The 23,639-nt window shown below is 35.6% G+C and overlaps 1 protein-coding gene across 6 annotated transcripts in view; it reads right to left on the reverse strand.

The window, feature by feature from the left end:
- Nucleotides 1-220: 220 nt before the first annotated feature.
- Nucleotides 221-23,639, reverse strand: part of dnajc6 (DnaJ (Hsp40) homolog, subfamily C, member 6) — a 48,876-nt gene continuing 25,457 nt past the window's right edge. For 3 of the 6 annotated variants that reach the window (XM_058779778.1, XM_058779780.1, XM_058779779.1), the window contains exons 4-19: nt 20,449-20,498; nt 19,939-20,087; nt 17,775-17,897; nt 17,477-17,610; nt 17,007-17,201; nt 16,439-16,547; nt 16,232-16,311; nt 15,826-16,019; nt 11,562-11,954; nt 10,376-10,525; nt 8,887-8,982; nt 7,825-7,965; nt 7,232-7,564; nt 5,846-5,994; nt 3,439-3,615; nt 223-2,778 (exon numbers count right to left, since the gene is read on the reverse strand). In XM_058779778.1, coding sequence (XP_058635761.1) covers nt 2,677-2,778; nt 3,439-3,615; nt 5,846-5,994; nt 7,232-7,564; nt 7,825-7,965; nt 8,887-8,982; nt 10,376-10,525; nt 11,562-11,954; nt 15,826-16,019; nt 16,232-16,311; nt 16,439-16,547; nt 17,007-17,201; nt 17,477-17,610; nt 17,775-17,897; nt 19,939-20,087; nt 20,449-20,498 — 2,575 coding nt within the window. In that variant the 3' untranslated portion in view covers nt 223-2,676. Of the gene's footprint in view, nt 2,779-3,438; nt 3,616-5,845; nt 5,995-7,231; nt 7,565-7,824; nt 7,966-8,886; nt 8,983-10,375; nt 10,526-11,561; nt 11,955-15,825; nt 16,020-16,231; nt 16,312-16,438; nt 16,548-17,006; nt 17,202-17,476; nt 17,611-17,774; nt 17,898-19,938; nt 20,088-20,448; nt 20,499-23,639 lie in introns of all 6 variants that reach the window. The other 3 variants (XM_058779776.1, XM_058779777.1, XM_058779775.1) reach the window with 3 other exon arrangements.

Genomic DNA, 23,639 nt, shown 5'->3' on the forward strand with positions numbered 1-23,639 from the left:
AAAAATTAGTTACTTGAAATAAAATAAATGTCAGCTGAAATAAAATGTATTTATTTAGTGTATCATATTGTATTTCTATTTATATTGCTAAGGCAGCATTTCTCCTTTTGATTTTAAGTTCAAGTACTAAAATAACTTTAAATAAATGTAAACTAATAAAAGCTATACAACCATATTAAAATAAATAAATAAATATATATATAAAAGACTTTATGTAAAATTACTTTAAAAAAATACTAAAACTTTACCTTTTAAATGTCACTTAAAAAAAAAACACACTAACATCATTGTTTCCCATTTATTTGTGCAATGCACATTATCATATGTACAGCTCCATATGGAGAACAGAAACAGAAAAAAAGACACAGAAAACAAATTCATGTCACAATAATACTGATACAGCAAACAAACACAGAGCTGTATCCAAACCTTACCATTTCCTTACAGAGAACAGCATTATTGAACACCACACATTCACTACTGTATACAGAGGTTAGCTTCCGAACATTATGATATCCTAAGGTTGAAGATAAACGGCTCAGTCCACAAAAGGGGGAAGGAGGTGGAAAAGTTCCATCCTGCATACAGGGCTCCTTTCTTTTACTCAGTTCTCGCTAATCTTTTGTCTTTGTCCATGGTTAGCATTCAAGTTGATAGCGTCGAAATGTGTAGAAGGGAAGATACCGGCAAAACGAAAGAGATAGTAGAGCAGACTGCTTTGATACAGTTAAAGCTTCGGTATATCACCGCATGATTGCGAAAAGAGAAAGGCAAAGCATGAACGAGATGTACAGCAAGTACTGCAAGTTACGACACAAGTGTGTTCTGGATTTACCTAATGCCATTCAAGTGCAAATATACTGAGAAGAGAAAGGGCAGATTAGTGGCTGTACACTCTAGAAACTTCCTTTGGACCACGTGCCACTTACAGTCAAACATGCAGTACATTATGAGGATACCGATATAAAGAGCTGTGTATCCACTTATGTTGCGTAATGGTGATTTCATATGTCAAAATATTAATGATCCACTCCGAATGATATGTTCAGTCGGTTTAAAAGACACCTACGGTAATGAAACAACAGGATTTGAACACTACCCATCGATCATATTCCTCAGTCAAAAAGCTTTGTTTCAGTAGCAAGCATGAATGCGTTTGAATTGTATGCTAGGCAAAGCTTTAATCAAATTTTAGTAGTCCTGATAACCGTCTAGCACTTCAAAAAAACTAAAGTAGCCTTCACATAGAACGTGTTTTTCCCTTCCAATACGCTATACTTTTTCTTATTGTTTTTCCATGTAAACGCTCGCTAGATGGACGTGTTTGAATCTTGCGTTTTGTGTATGATAGCGTTCTAAAAACGCGGCACTCAAGTTTAAATAAGTTTTGCGTTTTCCCCCATTCCACTGGCCGTGTCTTGCGTAGCAAAAATGCGTCCTGTGTGAATATCTCATACGAAAGCGTGACTAGTTCTTTAGGGCACTATTAACCAGTTAAAGAAGTCAGGTTAACATGTATGTAAAGACAGCCTTAACTTTCACCTCGAAACAAGCCATGTCAGAGTTACCTGCAAAACGTTTCTTTTTTCTATGGAATAATTACATGAATAAACAATTTCCTTTGACTTTTTATGTTGTAAACAGTATGTTATTATAGTGCAACATATACATACAAATCAATATTCAGTAGAAAACAACATAAGAATAAACTGCTAGTTAAATCTACTGCATTTCACAGATCAAGTTTGAGAAAACCTCCCGTTTCCTGTACAGTCTCTTATATTTATTGTGCTTCTGCCCCACAGTACTGCGTTGTTTATCTTCTGAAAGAAGTTACTTGTTACATGATACAAGACATTTTTAGTGGCTGCAGGTTTTTGTTGGAGTGTTCTTTCTTCTTTCTAAACCTCTAGCCCCTGACTGAACTAAATACAGAGTCGTAGCTTACTATACCACTTTTATTTTCACACATTTCATTGTTGTCTTGCAAAAGCCAACAAATAAATAAATACTCCTCACACATATGAGTGATTGTGAGTATGTTTGTAGGATTCCGGCAATACAATGGAAGAAATAGATAAGGTCTCGATTCCCAAATACTGCTGTAGCATGCAAAACCTTATTAAAAAACAGCCGACGAAGGTGTTTGACCGAAACATTGAGTTATTTAATGAAGTTTTGCAAGCCAAAGCAGAATTCTGAAGTGTCCAGACATATTTTTTCATTTGTTCAAGATGTTCTTCCTTAGCACTACTAAACCCCTTTAATGAATCAAAACTCACCCGAAAGCTCCTGAATAAATTCTACCAGACATTCTATGATGGTCTGGTTGACTGACAATGTTCACAGAAATATTTCACAGCTGTTGAATGACAAAGTCTGATCTTTGTTATGCAAGTGAGTCCTGGGAAAGACACAAATAAGCTGAATGCTACTTTTTCCAACAGCAGTCTTCTCATACAGCAGTTATGTTGGCCTAGTGCATGATGGGACCTGATACATGGATCGATAGAGAGATACACACAACTATACTGTAGATGTAAGCTCTGACGTCTCTATGAAGCAGGGTCCTGGAGGTGGGAGAGATAACAAAGGAGCGTTTCAAAGACTGGTGGGTTGCAGGATGTCTAATCGGGGCAGGAACTGCTGACTGGTTGTGATCATTTACAGTAAGTCTTAGTACAGTGCTTTCTGTCCTTGGCTTTCAAATTCTGACCAGGCATCATTTAGTTCCATAAAAATCATCTTGGCGTATTGTTCGTAGGGCTGTCCAGTAGCCTGCAAATGGGAAGAGAGAGAAAACTGATGCATTTTGTCTTTAAAATGCCTTAACTAAAGGAGTCCTATCATATTTTCAGGGTCAATAAGATTTTTAAGAAATTAATTAATACTTTATTCAGTAAGGATGCATTAAATTGATAAAAGTGACAGTAAAGACATTTATAATACATTTCTAATTGTGCAAATAAAGGATTTTATAGATAAATGCTGTTGATTATAACTTTTAATTCTTCATAGTGTACTAAAAATATTAAGAAACAACTGTTTCAACATTAATAATTATAAGAAATGGTTCTTGAGCACAAAATAAGTATATTAGAATGATTTCTGAAGGAATCACTTGACCCTAAAGACTGGAGGAATGGCTGTGAGAAATTCAGATTTGCCATCAAATGAATAAACTACATTTCAAAATATATTCAAACAGAAAACAGTTGTTTTAAATTGTAATAGTATTTCACAAATACTACTGTTTTACTGTATTTTTGATCAAATAAAAGCAGCCTTGCTGAACATAGGAGACTTTTCAAAAACATTTTAAAAATCTTACAGATCTCAAACTTTTGAAAAGTAATGGGTTTTTTTCAGCTGTGCTTTTAAGGCTACATTGTTTCGCTTTGGTACATCAGTGTAAGCTGAAGAAAATATGTCTCTCACCTTGTCAGGGTGCACTACCAGCACAGCTTTGCGGTAGATCTTCTTCACTTGCTCTGGTGTGACTAGGTCAGCCATGCCTATAGGTTTCCAGCGTGTCTCTCCCTCCCAAAGCACCGTGTGCATGGTGGACAGCAATGCTCTGATGTTCCTCTCCTTCCCCTCAATCCAGTCCAGGATCTGCCACAAATAACATTATATTAAAACATAATGATGCCATTCACAATTTAACAAATTCATTAAAGGGGTCCTATTATGCTTTTTCACTTTTTGAATTTTAGTCAGTGTGTAGTGTGTATGTTTGGGCTTAAAAAGATCTACAAAGTTACAAATCTCAAAGTCCACTCCAAAGGGAGATATTTCGGTAAAAAAAAAAAATCCCTTTTCAAGAAATACAACGAACGGCTCGTTTGGACTACAGTGTTGTTTTCCGGGTGTTGTGACATCACAAAGTGGCCCATTAGAATTAAAATAAATCATTAAAATAAATCCCGCCTACGTAAATTCGAATGATGCCACAATCCTGAACAGAACGATGGTCTGCGAAGTGCGAACCTACAGTATGGTAATTGACGTCAAGTGGACCGTTCCAAGATGGTGGCCGCATCTTTCTGGAGCGGTCGAATAGGGTGTATATACAGTACATGTCTATGGTTAGAACACTTGGTTGAGTATGGAATGCCAATCCTGCCATAATTAGAAATAAATAAATAAATGTACAAAGAAATGTAAAAAAGCAAATATAAATAAATAAATATATAAATAAATGTACAAAGAAAAGTAAATAAACAAAAATAAATAATTATTTATAATTTTATTTCCTTATTTATGTATTTTAAAAATTCCCACATTTATTTATTTCCACTTTTATTTATTTTCAAATTTATGTATTTATTTACGTATTTATTTCCACATTTATTTATTTATACATTTCTTTGTCTGTAGGGTAATGAGGAGGGTGTGTTTTACCTCAGGAATAGCAATCGAGCCAGAGTAGGCGAGGGGTAAGCTTTGAGGCCACAGTGACACCTTGTGGTGCCCAAACGAAATACAAGAAGTGTAGCCTACATGACGTGCCTGTTGATAGTGTGTGATGAATGACTTAGATGGGCAATATGGCCAAAATCTTATGTCACGGGTCAGTGGCGCAACTACAGACAGTGCAGCCGCACAAAGTGACTATGTTAATATACATATAAATATTAATAATACAATATAATTAGTTCCGAGATTCTTCACAGCAGTGAATAAATACATGTATTCGCATGTTTTGCTCGTGTGCTTTGATAGTCTAGCGGTAGAACTTCTGTCAAGCGTTCTGGGTTCTAATCTACTCTCATGTAGATTTTTTTTTTTTCTTCTTCATTAAAACCAAAAGTGTTCATCAGTGATTGTATATCAAGAGCAGGGACACGTTTTGTTTTCCACAGAATAAATAGACTTGTTTTGGTGTTTTTATATCACTGTATTTCTAAAGGAAACCGACTGTCTTCAGAAAATTTTGGATGTCATTTTAATTTCATCTTGCCTGTAATGACCGATAAAGCAGCGTTTGTGAGAGGAGCTCTGTTTTGTGTACAGCGTTACCAGGGAAACCTCGCTCTCTTCCATTCCAACAGCGCCTCCTGCTGGCAGAGAATTCATTTGCATATATATGCCGCCACAAATAGAGTGTCTGTGGGAAACACTGGACTATGGTATAAATAAATTCAACTGTATAACAGTTTCACTGCAATTCATGTTATAATGTTAGAATTAAAGAACAATAAACATAATGCATATTACCGTTGCACTTATCTGTACATTGTAAATGCAGTTATTTTTAAGGGTGTTAATCTAAATTGTGATTTAGCCAAAAAACAATAACGTTACCACTCTAATATGTCTTGCAATATTCGTGTGTGCAAAGGTTTCAGCGCGATTCAATATTCCTCTTGTTCAGTATTCTCGGGGTCTGAATCCGGCTTAAATAGATATGGCAATACGCCATCCTGCTTTGGCAAGGGGTGGGGCAGTATTGAAACGCCGTCTAAGCTGTTCGCCAATCACAACGCACTGGTACAGCTAACAAATCACAACACATTTCGGTTTTTTTTGGAAGGCGGGTCTTCGTCAAACCCAGAACTCCAGGCTGGGGAGAAAGGTATTGTAATAATGTAAATTATGTGAACAAGAATGTGTTTTTCGAACCACCAAGAATGAGAGCACGTTCTAGTACACCCCCAAAACAAATCAAGACTTTGTAAAAGTCTTTACAAAAACAAGGAACATGTGAGGGACAGTGTAGAGTCAGTTGGACATAATCAAAAAATAAACAGCAAACATAAAACAAGCGACTGACTATCAGAATCAAATATTCCAATCAGCCATGTAATATAAATATCAGCTTGTGTGTGTGCTTTATTTTCACCTTGAGTTTCTCTGGGTCCATTTCTTTTGCCATCTCCTCTTTTCTCATTTCTGCTATGGTTTTTGGCCCCTTCTTCTCCTTAGTGCCAGCAAAACCCTGGCCTGAGAGTAGGTCATCAAAGTTAGCGTCCGCAACCTTTGGTCTGGTTCCTGAAAGAAAAAGGAAATAATTCTTAAGGTTTGAGTTGCTATTTATAATATTCTTTGTTGTTGTAGTAATGAAAATCTCAGAGATACACAATATCGATATCACTGACCGATATTAGAGATCTTCAGTATTAATTTATAATAGATACATAATTGCATGTCCTTATTTTCTCTATTTAACTTAATTTCAATAAAATTTTATTTTTAATTAATTTAATTTAGATTTTTTAAATCTAATATAACCATTCAAATGTAATCATTAGCCATTTTCAAAAACAACATTGATCTTTCATATTGTTCATTATAAATGTTGTGATTTTGTATTTTATCAGTATTAGCTTATAATACATATTTAGTTGTATATGCTCATTTCCTTTATTTTTATACTTAGACTGTCTTTGCCATTTGCCATTTTTCTTTACATTTTATATAAAATTAATTTACATTTATTCATTTAGCAGATAGTTTCATCCAAAGCATAATGATTCATTTAATTTTCATAAAAAATAAATAAATTAAATAAAAATAAAAATAATATATATATAATCTCGCTATTAAATGTAATCTTTTGCACGGCTCAAAAACAATATTGATCTTTCATATTATATATATTACACTGATTCTCAAAGTGTGGTACACAGAGGAATCACTGAATTAAATATAAATGAATGTTAAAACACTTTTAAAAAGTTTGCAAGGTGGCTAAATGATGCCTGTGTTAATTTTTTGATCAAGTACTGTACATTTTGTACTTTACATTTAAGTACAGTCCAGTTTTTTTTTAACTTTTAGGTACAGTACGTTTTAATTTAATAATTTAAGTTTTTTATTTACCTGTATGTAAGCACAGTGCAGTGTTAATGTTCAAACTGTATTTACAATGTTTAAAGTGGCCGACAATAATAAACATTCTTATCAGGAATAAAACTGCCTTGTTTTTAAACTGTGCATAGCTGTAGCTGAATAATTAGGCCTACTACGCTACTGTATTTTAATGTTGGTCATTATGGTGGTACTTGGAGAGCCAAATATTTTCTGAGGTGGTACTTGGTGTAAAAAGTTTGAGAATCACTAATATATTATCTATGCATGATGTGATGCCTAGATTCACTTGTAGCATTTAAAAAAATATATTTTAGTTTAGCATATACTGTATATAAAACTAACTAGTATTAGAACTATGTAAGACTGTACCAGATTCTATGTCGAGTCACTACACAGATTGTGTCCAGTTACTCACCCAAGTTAGGCTGTGCTTTTGCCCCAGTGGCTCCTGGCGAAGCTCCACCCATGCTGGAGAAGCTGACGTTGTAGTTTGGTCTGTTCTGTGGTGAAGTGTGAGGCATAGAGGGTCCTGGTGCTTTAGGTGGGGTCTGGTGCTGTGCACCCTGGGCCTGTGGCTGCCGCTGAGCCCCACCTCCAGGCTGCCATGAGGGGAAGCCTGTGCTGGGATGCCAGCCTCCAGAGGCAGTGTGCTGGGGAGAGGGAGCAGGACGCTGGGGGGAGCCCATGGGTGGAAACGCTCCTCCGGTACCAGTAGGTGTGGTGGGCTTGCTGGAGAATCCTGAGCCACCTTGGAATGAACACACAGAGGTTAACGGTGAATCCATGATGAATGTATTAAAGGGAGAGTTCACCCAAAACTGAATGGGGAAAAGTCAATGGCCACTATTAACTATTTGGTTTCCAACATTTTTCAAAATATCTTCTTTTGTGTTCAGCAGAAGACAGAAATTCATTCAGGTTTGGAACTACATGAGGGTGAGTAAATGAGTAAATTTTTAATATTTGGGTGAACTATCCCTTTAACATAAGGTTTTTTTTCCCATTTACCTCCTCCCAGACCGGCTCCTAGGTTACCCAGATCAGCAAATGGGTCCAAGGTGTTGGGTTTGGCCTGGTGGGTGGGAGTACCATGAGCTGAGCTGGTTGGGCTAGTGCTGGCAGACTTACTTCCTATCACAAAACCTGCACCTGGTAAGACAAATCAAGATTCATAATGTAGTACCTCGAAGAGGGAAATATTTTAAATTATCTGGTTTTCCAAACATTTAGTTGTGAATTCTGCTTCTGTCAACATTTAAAACTTGTCAGCCAAGTAATGTGAACTGGCTAACATAAATGAGGTTTTGTTAAAATTGCAAGAAGGATTTGTGATTATCTCTTGATAGCATCAGAAAAAAATAGGTAAAAAATGACTAACAAATCAATAATGTCCTTTTCTAGAAAAAGTGTTTATGAATTTATGTTTTAAAGTTTCCTGTATAACTATTATCCTACATAATAATATTATTAATAATAATAATAATAATACTGATGTATGATTTCCAGTTATTATTGCAAATTTTGTTAAACAAAATGAATCATTTGACTTTACATAACATTTTTATGTATGGAAATGTATAATAATAAATATTTGTTGTATTTTGTAATAATCTGATAATTTAAAAAAAAAAAAGATTTTTAAAAATTTAAAATTAAATTAGATTTATTTATAATTTATTAATATAAATATATTTTATTTTATTATAAATATATGGTTGTGTGTGTGTGTGTGTGTGTGTGGGTGGGTGTTTGTGTGTGTGAAATTTAGAATTCATTTGTTGGGGCCATTGAAAATATTGAATATTGAAATAATGTACACATTTGACCTTACTATTGAGCCCTGTAAAAAGCTATTAAGAATAACTATAAGAAGTATCCAGCTCTATTGATTTAAAAACCAAATAGTCAGCCATGTAATGTTTCACAAGACATTAACATTTATGAGCTATATGAGCTCATCACACCAGTCCAGATGGCAGGTCATAGTGAGTCATTTTGTTGTTAGGTGTAATTTCAGAGGAGGCCACAAGGAGTCCCTGTGACACATCTTGTGTTTCTAACAGCACTTACCCGCAGGTGCTGGTTTGTTCCATTCCCAGGCTCCTGTAGTGCTCTGCTGCTGGATGTTGACAGTGGGAGTAGTGGGCGGCACAGGTGAACTGCGACCTATGAGGGGAACATACTTATCTTGGTGGCTCTCCAATTTTGTCATTTATTTACATATTCAAACACTGAAAATCAGACAGTTAATACAAATGTGAATGGTATCATGCCATATAATAACCACAGGAAAATGACAACATTAGACTTCATTTCTTAAATTTCTTAGACTAAGAAATTACTGCAAATAATGATAATAATAATAATAATAATAATAATAAAAAACAATATACATTATCGTGTAAAAGTTTTGGTTGGAAAGGTTTTTGAAGACTCTTATGCTCACTAAGGCTGCATTTATTTGAAATAATGACATTATGACAGCCCTGATTGGTTGATGGCATAACAATAACTTTCATCAGTTACTGTAACATGATGTGAAATGCACTGAAAATCAGTCACTTGTAAAACATCTAATATAATCCAATAAAAAAGACATTACATTGGCTATGATATTTATGTGTACTCTAATTGGTACCTGATTATAAATTATTGAAAATTGCCTTATGGTATTTAATTCTAAAACAATTAAAATGCTATAGCAAAAGAAAAAACAAAAAAAAACTACACATTTTCCTTTCGTTGTGTTTTCAAGCTAACAGCTTAGCCTACTAGTTTAGCATAGGATTAAACAAGATTAATTCTTTTGATTAAACAAGATTAAAACAAGATGTTATGACAATGTGCTACATTTTTGTTAGACAATGAGGAAAAGGGATAGGATTTCTCTCATATTTCTCTCATTCTCTCAAGGCTCTGAGTAACAGAATGTAGCAATCTGCAGTATTTGGCATCACGCAGTGCTTCTTTCCAGCTCTGTCGCATGCTTGAAAAATAAAAAGCGCTCTTTGATACAGTAGTGTTGTTTCAAAGCATTTATATTAAAAACCTCTCAATTTTTAGGCAAACAAAAAAAAGATGTATTAAAAGCATATGGCACTGGTGTGACTCACAAATTCACATGCTGTTTCCATACGCATGCAAACTACCAATAACACTACATCCAACAAACAAGACTTTATACAATTTATGTTTGGAAACAGTGCAAAATCGTGCTGCTTTATTCCATATTGATGTTAATCTGCCTCGCATATTCCCAGATACATAATACAGGGTATCAGCTGTCCTTCACAGAGCACACGCTGCTATCGACCACACACATTGTACTTAAAACAAACAGTTGAGCTCAAGGCCCAATAATAAATCCACTTTCTCCAAAACATCAAACATCAGCACTTTAAATACGACGTTCACTACAGAGCTGTTTTATAGAGATAAATTTGCAAGGCTATTTTGCTGATCATATTCTGGAGGATTTGACACAAAAGAGCTTTGCTGGTTGTTATGGTGATGTTGCCCACACACTGACAGTACTGAGAGGCAAAGGCACATGCCTTACCCATGCCCATGTTCTGCATTGTAGGAGATGGAGATCGTGCAGCATGCAGGAAGGGGTCTGGCTGCCCCATATTACCTGGACCCAGGAAAGCCCCCATAAAGTCCTGCGGCTTAGGGGCAGGAGCGGGCCCAGACCCAAATGGGTCAAAAGCTGAAGAATTGAAGAGAGGATTCAGTTTCTTTTGCTGAAATGCACTTTTATAAGACATATAGTTATGACTCTCATCCGATTGGTTAAAACAAATTCAAAGCTGTTGGGAAATTACCAATAAAATGGTACATTATTGCACAAATTTGTCATGTTGCTTATGGTAACTGTAACAACACAGAGTTAGACTAAGAACCTAAGAAATTATTGCTTTATATGTATATACATATATACACACACACACACATATATATATATATATATATATATATATATATAAAAGTGACAAAAAGTTTAAAAAGTTTGCAGTGGGTTAGATTTAATAGTCTCTCATGTTAAGGCTGCATTTATTTGGTCAAAAATGCAGTAAAAACTGTAATATTGTGAAATATTATTACAATTTAAAACAACTGTTTTCTGTTTTAATTTATTTCAACATGTTGTTTTTTTTCTGTGCCGGCAAAGCTGAATTTTTTCCAGTCTTAAGTCTTCTAATGCACTCTTTGATGTTCAGCATTTTTTTAAAATATATATATTTTTATAATATTACTTTACTAACATTGCAAACTTTTTCTTAAATTTCTTTAAACAAATTGTACTGAATATAAATTTGTGAATGGCAGTGTAAATATAATCGATGGACAAACTGCTTATTATGATTAATTAATTGTCATTTATTATTATTATTAATAACAACATAATACTAATGTGTGAGGTAAAATAATAACATGAATAAAGTATCATATTGATAATGTAACTTTAGTTGAATTTGAATGCTTTTATTATATTGCTGTAACAGCAATTTTATAAAAGCAATATACCACGATACAGCAGTTTAAAAAAAAAATTACTGTTCAGTAAATTAGACACTCCACTTTGTGTCTTGATGTTGAATGAATCCCATTCAAATGAATAATTCAGTCATTAAAATTTCCTCTATACCAAGATGCTGCTTCACTTCACTGACTCCTGACAAACATCTCAGCTAAATCACTTCAACTGTCTGTCTTTGTTTAAAAAAAACATAAAACATACTTACTGTTTCCAGATCGAGGTGATGGACAGGGTGAGGAGGAGGTTGCGGATCTCCGCGGGGTGGACTGAGCAGAAGTGGGGCCACTGGCCGGCTGTGGTGTGGGAGGAGCTCCAAACAGGTCCCCCAGCAGGTCTGTGGTGGTGCTGGTGGTCGGAGGTTGTGGGGAGGATGGAGGAAGCGTAGCGGCATCACCATCCAGACCCAGCAGATCTACTTCCTCAGCTGCTGGAGGAGGGGCTGATGCAGGCTGGGGCTCTGGTTTCTTAGCTGCTTTTGATTTCTCATTGCTCATGTTGCTCTGCTGACTAGAAAGGGAGAGCATTTCATCATCTGACGGTTCGCTCTCCTCATTCGGGCCCACTCTGCCTCCGCAACTCCCATGTCCCTGGGCAGGATCTAAGGGACAGACCGGAGAAATGGTTAGATCTAAAGAAGAACATCAAATTAGTCCATATGGTTTGTGTGTTATTTTCCATGTTTCTGAAGCCAATCAACAGCTCTATGTGAAAAACATAATACTGTACCTCCCAAATTCCTTCTCGCTAAAATCTAGTTTTTAACTACTCATCAAATAATTGTCTAAAGTCAACTACAAATCTATTAATCAACTACTTTCTGTTGACTCTCACAAGCCTCCTACACTACATCTTACCTTCCAAGTCCAAGCCCTCCATTTCATCTTTTCAGCAGAGAATAAAGTACATTAAACAGATGGTGTTTAGTTTAATGGGGCACAGACACTTAACAGAATGCCAGCAAGTGACTGATGAGTTGGCTTGTTTAAAGGTTCACTGAGCTCTTAATGGTGACTAAACTCCACAAGGCCATTTTGTCACCCTCTGCCGATTTAGTTTTTTAAAGAAATTAATACTTTTATCTAGGAAGAACAAATCCTGACCTGCTGTTCTTTTGAACGTTCTATTCATCAAAGAATCCTGAAAATAATTTGTCATAGTTTACAAAAAAATAAAAAATATTACACTGCATACCTGTTTTCAGTGTTGCTAATATTGAGCATATTAGAATGATTTCTGAAGGATCACGTGACAATGAAAACTGGAGTTATGGCTGCTGAAAATTTAGCTTTGCCATAACAGGAATAAATTACATTTTAAAATATATTAAAAAGGAAAACAGTTATTTTAAATTGTAATAACAGTTCACATTATTACTATTTTACTGTTCTTATGGTCAAATAATTGCAGCCTTGGTGAGCTTAAAGGGGTGATCGGATGCCCATTTTCCACAAGTTGATATGATTCTTTAGGGTCTTAATGAAAAGTCTGTAACATAGTTTGGTTACAATTTCTCAATAGTAGTGTAAAAAAACACCTTTTAAACCTGTCAAAAACAGCTCTTGTCAGAGCAAGCCATTTTGTAGCATTTTCCTTTAAATGTTAATGAGCTCTTCTAACCCCGCCAAGAAGGGTATAACTGCAGCCTGGAGATCTCCAAATGGGGGCGGGAACTCCAAAACGGGGTGGGAGTTCCAAAATAGGGCGTGGCTTCCTCCCATTGACAGACAGGCACATTACACGCATGCACAATTTTTCCTCCCAATCAACTTCAGCACAAACTCCGCCCCACAGCTGATTCTAAAGATTTTATTGGTTGTGTCAATCACAGTGTTAATTTAATCTCCTATACTATGCTACAAAAAATGCTAACCCCTAAACCTACCCCACATCTGACCCTAACCTTAACCAGTGAAATTGGCTGCACGGCAGGATTGGCGCTGAAAAGAAAGTTGCAGTTCAGGAGATAAGCAGTTAATAAGATTATGCGATATGAGATCTCCGAGCCGGGCCGTTCATAACTCCCCAACCGGACCTCACCGGACAATGGCACCTTTTTTGTTACACCCAGCTTCACTCGTGGGTGATTCTCGTTTATATCATGAAGCAGAGGTTCAAACTGTGGTCCGAACAGCACTGACCACGAGCTTTGGGCTCTGCTCTCACAGAGAATATTGTGTGTGTGTGTGTGTGTGTGTGTGTGCACGTTGGATGGATTAAATGCAGAGCACGAATTCCGAGTATGGGTCACCATACTTGGCCGTATGTCACTTCACTAAAAATATTTTATTTTAGTCTAAACTAGAAACAATGTTTAATTTATAAAGTGTTATTTTGAAATGTAAGTCAATAACAATTGGCTGAAGCCTGAGCCAATGATGAAAGTGAAGTGAAGAGACCCCGCTCCATTTTGGAGGTTCTGCCCACTTTTGGAGTTCACGCCCCATTTTGGAGATCTCCGGTCTGCAGTTATACCTACTTGGAACCCGCTCCTCTCTTCCGAGCTGCTCTCTGAGGGACTGTTTACTTTAGCCACATCCATCGTGAAACTTGCTAATTAGCACATTATTAGGAAAGGCGATTTGCAAAGATTCATTAAAAACCCTTATACTCCTTCTGTAGGTGAAGCTGGGTCACGAATGATCAGGGGGCGCATTCTCTTCAAAAACAAACGTAATCCACTGCGTCTTCAGCGGCTCAGATTTCGGGAGTAAATGACGACTGCTGTATTCATTATTACATCCAACAACAGAACGCTTTTTACAAGATGTAAAAAGACTCTCATGTCCCCAGAGCGTATATGTGAAGTTTTAGCCCAATATACCCCACAGATAAATTTTTATAGCTTGTTAAAATTGCCACTTTTAGGGTATGAGCCAAAACGCGCTGATTTTGAGTATGTTGCTTTAAGGCTAATTGAAGGCTAACAGAAAACGTACTTGGTTTCAAAGTCAGTCATCTGATTATACTGTGCATAATAAATTTGCGTTTATGAATTGCACAAATGGGGAGCCTGGCGGGATAAAAATAACAACATAGCTGGTCTCATGCTATCACAAACTTTATAAGTCCCACTTCTGATCATGAGCTTGACAACTTCAAGCGATCGACTCACATTGCTTTCATGTGCAACCTTTAATGACCACATTCCTATTTAAGATCATTCTGGTAGCACTTGAAGGCAGCATCAGTAAAAACAGGAAGAGACAATGGTAGCTTTAGCAATAAGCCTTACAGAGTGCCAAGAAGCTCTTTCAGAAAGGCAATTTGGAAAACAAACGCGTGATACTTACTTTGTCTGGAGCTGACGTTCGCGCACGAAGCGTTGGTATTGATTCCTAAACATTTACGGGACGTTACCGATTTTTTCCTGGATATTTCCTTCGAAAATGAAATTTAACAACAGTGTCCTCGGCTCAGATGGGGGAGATTATGGCGACTCCTATGTTCATTAGTGCATCCCAAAACACAACACTTGTAAAGCCTCTTTGGTGCTGACATTGTATATATCCCCAGTAATGGCGGACCGCAGCTTCTCACTCAGGGCTGTGTTTATGCTAATAGGGCAGAGAGCATCACAAATGGGTGGGACTTTTTCCCCTCGGTGACGTGAACAGAGGGAGAATCTGAAATAGCTCGTTTGGAAAGACTGTTCATGATTTATTGGTTTTATAAAAAAATTAGTTGGTGGATTTTTAACATTATAGGCTGGTTGTTTTCACATACTGCGGCCACACAACTGTGTTCAAACACCTAAAACACCTAAAAGTGATTTTTGCATAATAGGTCCCCTTTAATCTGAGACATCTTGTCTTCCCCTGCACCGGAGTCGACACAATGGCAGACAGCTCTCAGCTCACTCAGGGCGGGTCTAAGGTAAAACGGCCTTGTCAATCAACTATCCTGGGAGTGGCCTGTACAGAACTACGTCATTATGACAGGAATCTCAGAACAGCCTGATTTGAGAAAGGGGATTTTAAAATAGGGATTTTTAAAAAAAAACACTGGGTGGATTTTTATCATTATAGGATGGATGTGTACACACACTTCCAACACACATTTATGTTCAAACAACTTGAAAAGTGAATTTTGCATCCGATGACCCCTTTAAGAAACATCAGTCTATTTTTGAGATTCAAAATGTACCTCAATGCTTATGTATTTACTAAAATAGGTTAAAAGGGTGATTATTGTTACAACTGAGTTGCAAGATACAAAAGTTTCATAACATGGCCACTAGGGAACTTAATATCCAGAAAAACTATATTAAAATCATTATTATATTCACAATGTTGCTTTAACTTTATATTGTTAGCAAAATTATCCTGAATTTATTGTGAATAAAATATCTCTCAGTCATACTTCTAAAGCTCTCATCAAAAGTTTTTTTTTTTTAAAGAAAGAACCAAAACCACATGTTTGGCTTTTTCATGTTGTATAGCATTATACAACATAGTAATATACAGGATTACCTGCAATAGCAAGTGCATCCTGGTGTTCCTGATGACAGGAGAAAAGCACGTTGGGGCTCAGGTCTTTGGTGGGGAACTGCTCCCACGGTGGCGTGAGATCTTTCTGTTTCTCCGTACTTTCAACCTCAATGTCTAGCAGCACATGAAACAGCTGTGGGTATTTCTCTGGAGAATCACAGGCATCCAGCTCTGTCCTGGACAAACACACACAAACACAGATTTCAGTCCAAAGCTGCAAATAATTCAATAACATGTCCATATTTTTTTTGTTTTTTGATCGTGCCAAACAAAGAGTGACTGGACATTTTGTCTATGTGGAGCAGGATTTTGCATCAATTTGAAAACTACATTAACTGCTTTAGATTACAATGTGATGATTACGAAAGAAGTGAAAAGAAACACTTACTTTATAAACTTTAAAACTGTGGTGCCAGGTGCGATGAAACCAGTATGAAACTGAATCTGGAATATCTGGGTGTTTGTTACCTGCAAACATAACAGAATTTAAACACTGCCAACCTTTAAGTCACTAACAACTAGCAAGAACAAAAAGCCTACAAGTTCTGACAGATTTAAATTCAAAAGAAGTAACATTTAATTACTAGTCTCATACCTTGGCCTGTAGTGCATGGGAACGCATGTGATAGACTGAAATCACCACATCTCCTTGGGCACTCACACTCACAGGAAACACCACTTTGCCCTCTTGAACCCTGTGTTCCCTGAGAGCAACAAACATGATATACTTCACCATTACACAAAAAGCATTATCATTTTTAAATGCTACATAAATTATCTTGTATGCAATTCAGAAATGCTTTATAAAATAATAAAACATTTTCATGGAAGTATAATTAAAATCTTTTTTTAATAATACATTTCACTTTTCAGTATGAATTATTCATAAATATGTTCATCATACAAAACAACATACAGAGTTTTTCCAAGAAACATCAGATAGCATTAATTAATTAATTAATCTTTGAAATACCTTATATTTATTAAATTAACTTTCATTTTATTGACCATATGGTGGACGTACATATTTTCAAATTGGATCAAGACGACACGAAGTAAACTTTGATAGGATACTATATGACCATTCATTACAATTTCAGTTACACAGATAATATAATTTTAAATGAACCATTAGTAGAGTGTCTGTATATAGACATGCTTACCTCATTCTCTCGTACTCCTGAGCTGTAGAAAATATCTTGGTCTCGCCAATAAGTACGTCACAAAATGGCCGACAGCCACTGCGCTGTTTGTTGAAGCAAGGAACAGGACTCATAGTGACGGATTTAATGACTAGTGGTTTGGAGTGCGGTATGGTTGGCTTCTCTGAGACTAAACTGCATACATAACCTATGTACCTAAATAAATAAACACACATAAACAAGACTGTCAATGGTTTTGCTCCAAAGGGGAAAACTACCTTCTGTGGGACATTTTAATGAATAACAATGTTTCATTCTTTCTGTTTACAACTGAGAATGGACATTTCAAAAACAAAGGTACCATATGCCTCACAAAGTGAGCAGTATTATTAGTTCATAATTTACTGTACTGTTATCGTTGAGTATTTTTAATATTCAGTAGTTTTTAATCAGAGCTAGACTTTTCAGAGCTGTGATCTGATTGGTTGTACCTCCTATGGGAGGGCCACAGGCCAGATCCAGGCCTCTTGGCGCTGAGAAGCTGCATGGCTGGCACCGGGTTGGCGAAAAGGTGGCAGAAACAGAACATGGCACAGACCAGCACGCCTGAAGGAGCTCTGCCATCCTGAAAGAGCAAACAAGTGCTAGGAAAGGTTTGGATAATACAGATTTACTATATTATATCAAGGGTTCTCAACTCCTGACTCAAATGTAGACAATGAATCTAGTTTAACAGTCATGCTGAGTAACCACAACAGAACAGACACGAACATCTAGAGGTCTTCTTACCGAACAGGTGATCACACACACATTCTTGGGGTTTTGCTTGAGCCAGTTGTACATATTCTTACACACAGCAAATAGGTTGTGAAGACTCGGGGCCTGCCTGGAAGGCCAATTGCATTCAGAAACCTACAGACAAATGAGAAAGAGAATTATTCTCACTGAGAGGAAGATGTGTGAGAGAAAAAATAGGAAATAGTGAGAACTGAGTAAGAGAGATATATGAAAAGGATAAAGTAAAAATACATAATCAAAACAAGATCTAAAATAACATTTATGTACATTATGAAACAACAGTACACTCTAAAAATAAATGGTGCTATATAGCACTAAAAGTGGTTCTTTGGCTCGTAATCATAGGGGAACCACTGTTGGTGCTGTATAGAACCAAATCTTGGTGCTTCAGTGGTTCTTCAGCGGTTCTTCACCGGTTCTTTGGCATGACTGAGGGGCTATATAGCACCGCTACCATTATACAGAATCTGTTAAGCTCCTGTATGGTTCTTCAGTGGTTCTTTGGGGTGATTAAGGTGCTATATAGCACCACTGCCGTACAAAGAACCTGTTAAGCCCCTTTAAAGGTTCTTTACGAGCCAAAGAACCACGGTTTTGTTGAAGAAATACAATGCAATATGGCACCTCTTATGGTTCTACATAGCACCATTTGACAAAGGTGCTGTATAACACCTTTAAAGAACCAAAAGTGGTTCCCCTCTGATTACGAGCCAAGATGTAAAAAAAAAAATCCTACAACAAGGGATTTGAGTAAGAATGAAACTTCAAAAGTCGTCATATATCAAATATATTATATTTAAGCTAAACCTTCAATGTAAATAATATATCAATGTTGCTCCACTTTTGTCATTTAAATAAGAATATAATCATGGGATCCCAAAACGAACAAAGATATCCTTTATAACTACAGCAGCAAATAAGCCACGAAATTGTTTAGTCATGCAGTTAATCTAGGAAGTTATTTAATTACATGGGAAAAGCACTGTTTAATATTTAATGAAAGAAGGAAAGAGGAGTCATCATTTTTGTATCACCAGTATCATTTTTGGAAAGAAATTAACAACATGTGTCCCATACGTCAACAGTGTTTCCCAAACCTTTTTGTACACCAGAGCTCCGTCAATAAGGCTGAAGTGTGAACCAGAAATGTGTTCCTTTTTTTTTTACCCATACTTAGTATCACTTAGCATCGCATTATTAAAGTGGCCATTATTAAGTTTTACTTTAAAACTAACATCAATCAATGCCGTGGATGAAAAACAGACTCATCATGTAGCTTCCTATTGCTTTAATGAGACATTTGGGAACTGATGTATAAACATTTTACATGACCGATTTAAAATGGATTACAATTTAAGCTATAAAATTAAAAGATTTGCCCCCTTTTTTATATTTCCCATGACATTTTACAGAGGGAGCGTGTTTCTGATGACAACAAAGATATCTTGGCCCATTATACTTCCACTTGGAATTCTGCTGTAAATCGTGTTGTGAGCTTTAATAAAAAATATTTTTGTTGAATAAAAATGGAATGGGATGAGGAAAAAATATTTATTCTAGATATATATTCATTATTCATTAAAAATATTCATATCAAAGCTACATTCTCTGAAACGTCTGAATAATATCTTATATAATTTTGCTTCTTGCTTTTTGTTTAAATTTGTTAAATGTTTAAAGGATGTTTTGACTTTTGCCTGGACATTGACAAAGATACTCATATTTTGTATGCATATGGAAATCATATGCACATGAGGCTCTCTTCATATTAAAAAGTTATACACTTTTAAGGTAAAAGCCCTAAATGTTGTTTGTAGTTTAGCAAACAATTATGGAGAAACTTTCTCTGACAAAGTCCTAAAGGCAAATTTATTTTTTTTCCAGATGTGACATTTAACAAAGGTAAAGTGATTTTCAGTCTTTGCATGTTGCAATTTAATTATGTATGAAATTTTCCCCATGACCACATATACCATCATTTTGTACAAATTTGAATAAGAACATATCACATACAGGCAACAAAGACGAGACTGAAATTCTTTTAAGCACTTCAACATGATCACGAGTTCTTACTACTGAATCCAGTGGCATTTTCATTTGCAAAGTGACGTGAAATGTGAAATGCAAGTCAGGAAATGCAGCTGATTGCACTCACTCGGTTGGAGAACTTGGCCCCCCGATAGTTCCTCTGTGACAGGTTGAAAACAGTGTAATGGTCGGCATGCCGTGAGTCCAGAAAGGAACGGATATCCTCTGTGTGGTTCCTGTAGCCCATCTCCACCACCTCGGCAGGATATGACATCACTGACAGAATGAAAGGACAATTAGGAGACAGTTATAATACTTCTTTCCAGTTGGTCCAGTTTGGCCAATACAAATAGCTGAAACACAAACAACAATTTTAGCATCTGATAATTTTTAATGAAATGCATTTAAACTGGAATAACAGGGTGAGAGGTGTAAGAAATAAGCAAATACATGAAATAAGTTCAAACTGGCTGACGGTTTCCAACAGTTCAAACGGAAAGAGTACATGAGGATACAAGTCTATAAATAATGTTATACATATAAATCCATCCATTTGTGAAAACCATGGAGAAAATGCATATACAGTGGTATACAAACATGGCTATCATTCACTACCACAGAATTATTGATTACTCACCGATAATACGTGAGGTGATGTAGGCAATGTCCAACTCTCCTTTTGTATACCTAAATTACACATAAGAGCACATAAACTCACAATCGACAGCATAACATATATTCATATCCATTTTGAAGGTATAATGTTTCATTAAATTATTTTGATATTCCTAAAAATGTTAAAACTCTATATTATTAATATATTATGGTAAAGTTACAACCCATATTACTTAAAAAGTTGAATTAAAATGTATTTAATTGTATCTTATACCTATGCAACTCTAACTATTATTCAAAAGTTTAGAGTTAGTAAGATCTTTTTTGTATTAAAATTATTTTATTCAGCAAGGATGCAATAAATTGTTCAAAAGTGACAGTAATGACATTTATTATGTTACAAATATTTCTATTTCAATAAATGCTGTTCTTTTGAACTTTCTACTCATCTAAGAATTTGGAAAAATGCATCACGTTTTTCACAAAAATATTAGGAAGCACAACTGTTTTTAACATTGATAATAATAAGAAATGTTTCCTGAGCGTATCTGAATGATTTCTGAAGGATCATGTGACAAATGGCTGCTGGAAATATAGCTTTACCATCACAGAAATAAATTACATTTTATAATATATTAAAATAGAAACTGTTATTTTAATTTTTCATTTGGTGAGTATTAAATACTTCTTTCAAAAACTGCCCCCAAACTTTAGAATGGAAATGTTTTTTTTATGTCTTTGGGCACAAGTCATTAGTCTAACTGTAATTGTAGACATACTGGACAGCATTACACAACACCCAAATCACCTGTGTAATCTGCTGAAGCGTGAAATCCCTCTAACGAGATAATATGTAAACAAGCTATTCTAAGCTTCTGTGCAAGAGGTGAATGAAAAACACTACTAGTTTACAGTGTGTGTGTGTGTGTGTATGGATGTCATTCACCCTTTACATGGTGGTGGAAAATAGCAGCTTGTTTAATCATTACCAATGTATTAGTGTGTGTAAGGGAAAGGCACATAGATTTGGAAAGAGACTTGGAAAGAGAGTTTATTTCATCATTCCTCATGTCGATAATTTAAGTATTTTAATTTAGCAGGGTTATTATGCTGTATGCATGTCCCAAACATGGTTTAATTCATTTTGACATTTTTATCATATTTATTTCATTTTTTCACAATTCAATTTTTAATTTGAATAAGTTCACTATCACTATTTTTGTTTGAGTGGATGTTGCCATTTTTACTCCCCAGGTGGTTTTTAACTTCTAACATGGTGATCTATTAAGAAATATTCAAAATAATTTCTTCGTTTCTCTAGTCATTTTTCTTTAATCGTTTTTATATTTTAAATAATCTGATCTGATTTGATTTTTTGGCTATCTAATACAACATTTACTTCTCACAGAAATGATTTAAAGCCCAATAATGCCCTCTGACTTAGGAGCACCATAGGTAACCTGGTGGATGTGATCTGCTTCTGGGTCTGTAGGGGGTAAAATGCTACATTACATAAGAGCTTGATGCTATGTCTACCCATCAGTGTTGAATGTTTTCCTTTCAGCTGAGTGCTAAATGCACATGAACAGTTCAGGAGCTCTGGAAGCTCAGCTATCCCCTGTATCAGCAGAGAATTCTCTGGATAACTGCACACCAGCTGGGTCACAAAACTCACAACTGTGACAAAAAGCAAACAGGGGTTCCCTGCTGTACAGCTTTCTGCCACAGGTCTGTTTGTACTTATGAAGGTATTGTTCCATTAACATTAAGATAACAGTTGTGTCCCTAATAAGGCACTATGCACTATGCACACTATGCATAGTGTACTGTTGAATTCGGAACAGCATACTAGCCAGAGGCGGACAAAGTACACAACTTCCTTACTTGAGTGAAAGTACAGATACCACTGGTCAAATACTACTCCACTACAAGTGAAAGTTGTAAAGACAGATTTTTACTTAAGTAAAAGTACAGAAGTACTTGTTTTTAAAAGTATTTAAGTATCAAAAGTAAAAAGTAAATGTACTGTTTTATTGTTGCATTGTTGTATACTTACAATACCTTATGCCACTAATGCAACCTACTGAATACACTGATTAGCTTGTATCATCTTTGGAATTAAGAGATTTTATGTTACCAAACCTATAGAAATGGAACAACTGAATGAAGATAATCATCTTTATTTTTTTATTTAACACTCCTACAACATATACTATATATATATATATATATATATATATATATATATATATATATATATATATATATATATAGTAAAGTGAGGGCAGTGATTTTTGACAGATATATTAGCCTACCATTTGTATTGCCATAGTTTAACTACAAAAATCAAACTATAGTTAATATAATGAAACTATGGTAAATTTGTGGTTACTGAAGTTTTACTACAAATAGCATATGGTTACTATAGTGAGATAATAGTAAATTTGTGGATACTGTGATTTTACTGCAAATACCATAGTTATGGTTACTATAGTAAAAACGTGGTTAATTTTCCAAAGGGCTTTAATGAGTTAACACATGCCTTTTTAGTACGCTTTTAGCTGTGCAATAGCACGGGTGTTTAGTGGGGAAGATCCCGAGGTTGCCAGATTTGCCTAAAAAAAAAATCAGCCAAATGTCCATTCAAAGCTAGGCGGAAAACTGCAGGCTTAGAAATACTGTAACACTTGGCAACACAGGAAGGTCCTGGCAGATCGCAGGCCGGATTTTCACAGAAAAAAGGGTTCAGTGAATCTGAAAATGCACACACTGTAAAAACTGCTACATATAACGACTTTCTACTTGGGGACCTTGATATAAATGTAGTGGAGTAAAAAGTATGATATTTGTCTTTCAAATGTAGTGAAGTTAAAGTCGCAAGTTTCCAGAAAAAATAATACTCAAGTAAAGTACAGATACTCAAAAAGTGTACTTAAGTACAATACTCAAGTAAATTTACTTCGTTACTGTCCACCTCTGATACTAGCATACTACTCTTACCATTTGTACCATATCTTTCTATGGCAGGAATAGTAGTAGTATGCTAATATGTGATTCTGAATTCATCATACTGTATGAATTACATAAGGTTATTTAATTATCAGAGGTGTAAAATACTTGAGTAATTTTACTTGATTACTTTACTTAAGTATTATTTTGGGAGATTTGTACTTTATTCAAGTACAATTTAAACTGACTACTTGTACTTTTACT

This window comes from Onychostoma macrolepis, chromosome 06 (assembly GCF_012432095.1).
Source record: "Onychostoma macrolepis isolate SWU-2019 chromosome 06, ASM1243209v1, whole genome shotgun sequence".
Lineage (NCBI taxonomy): Eukaryota > Metazoa > Chordata > Actinopteri > Cypriniformes > Cyprinidae > Onychostoma > Onychostoma macrolepis.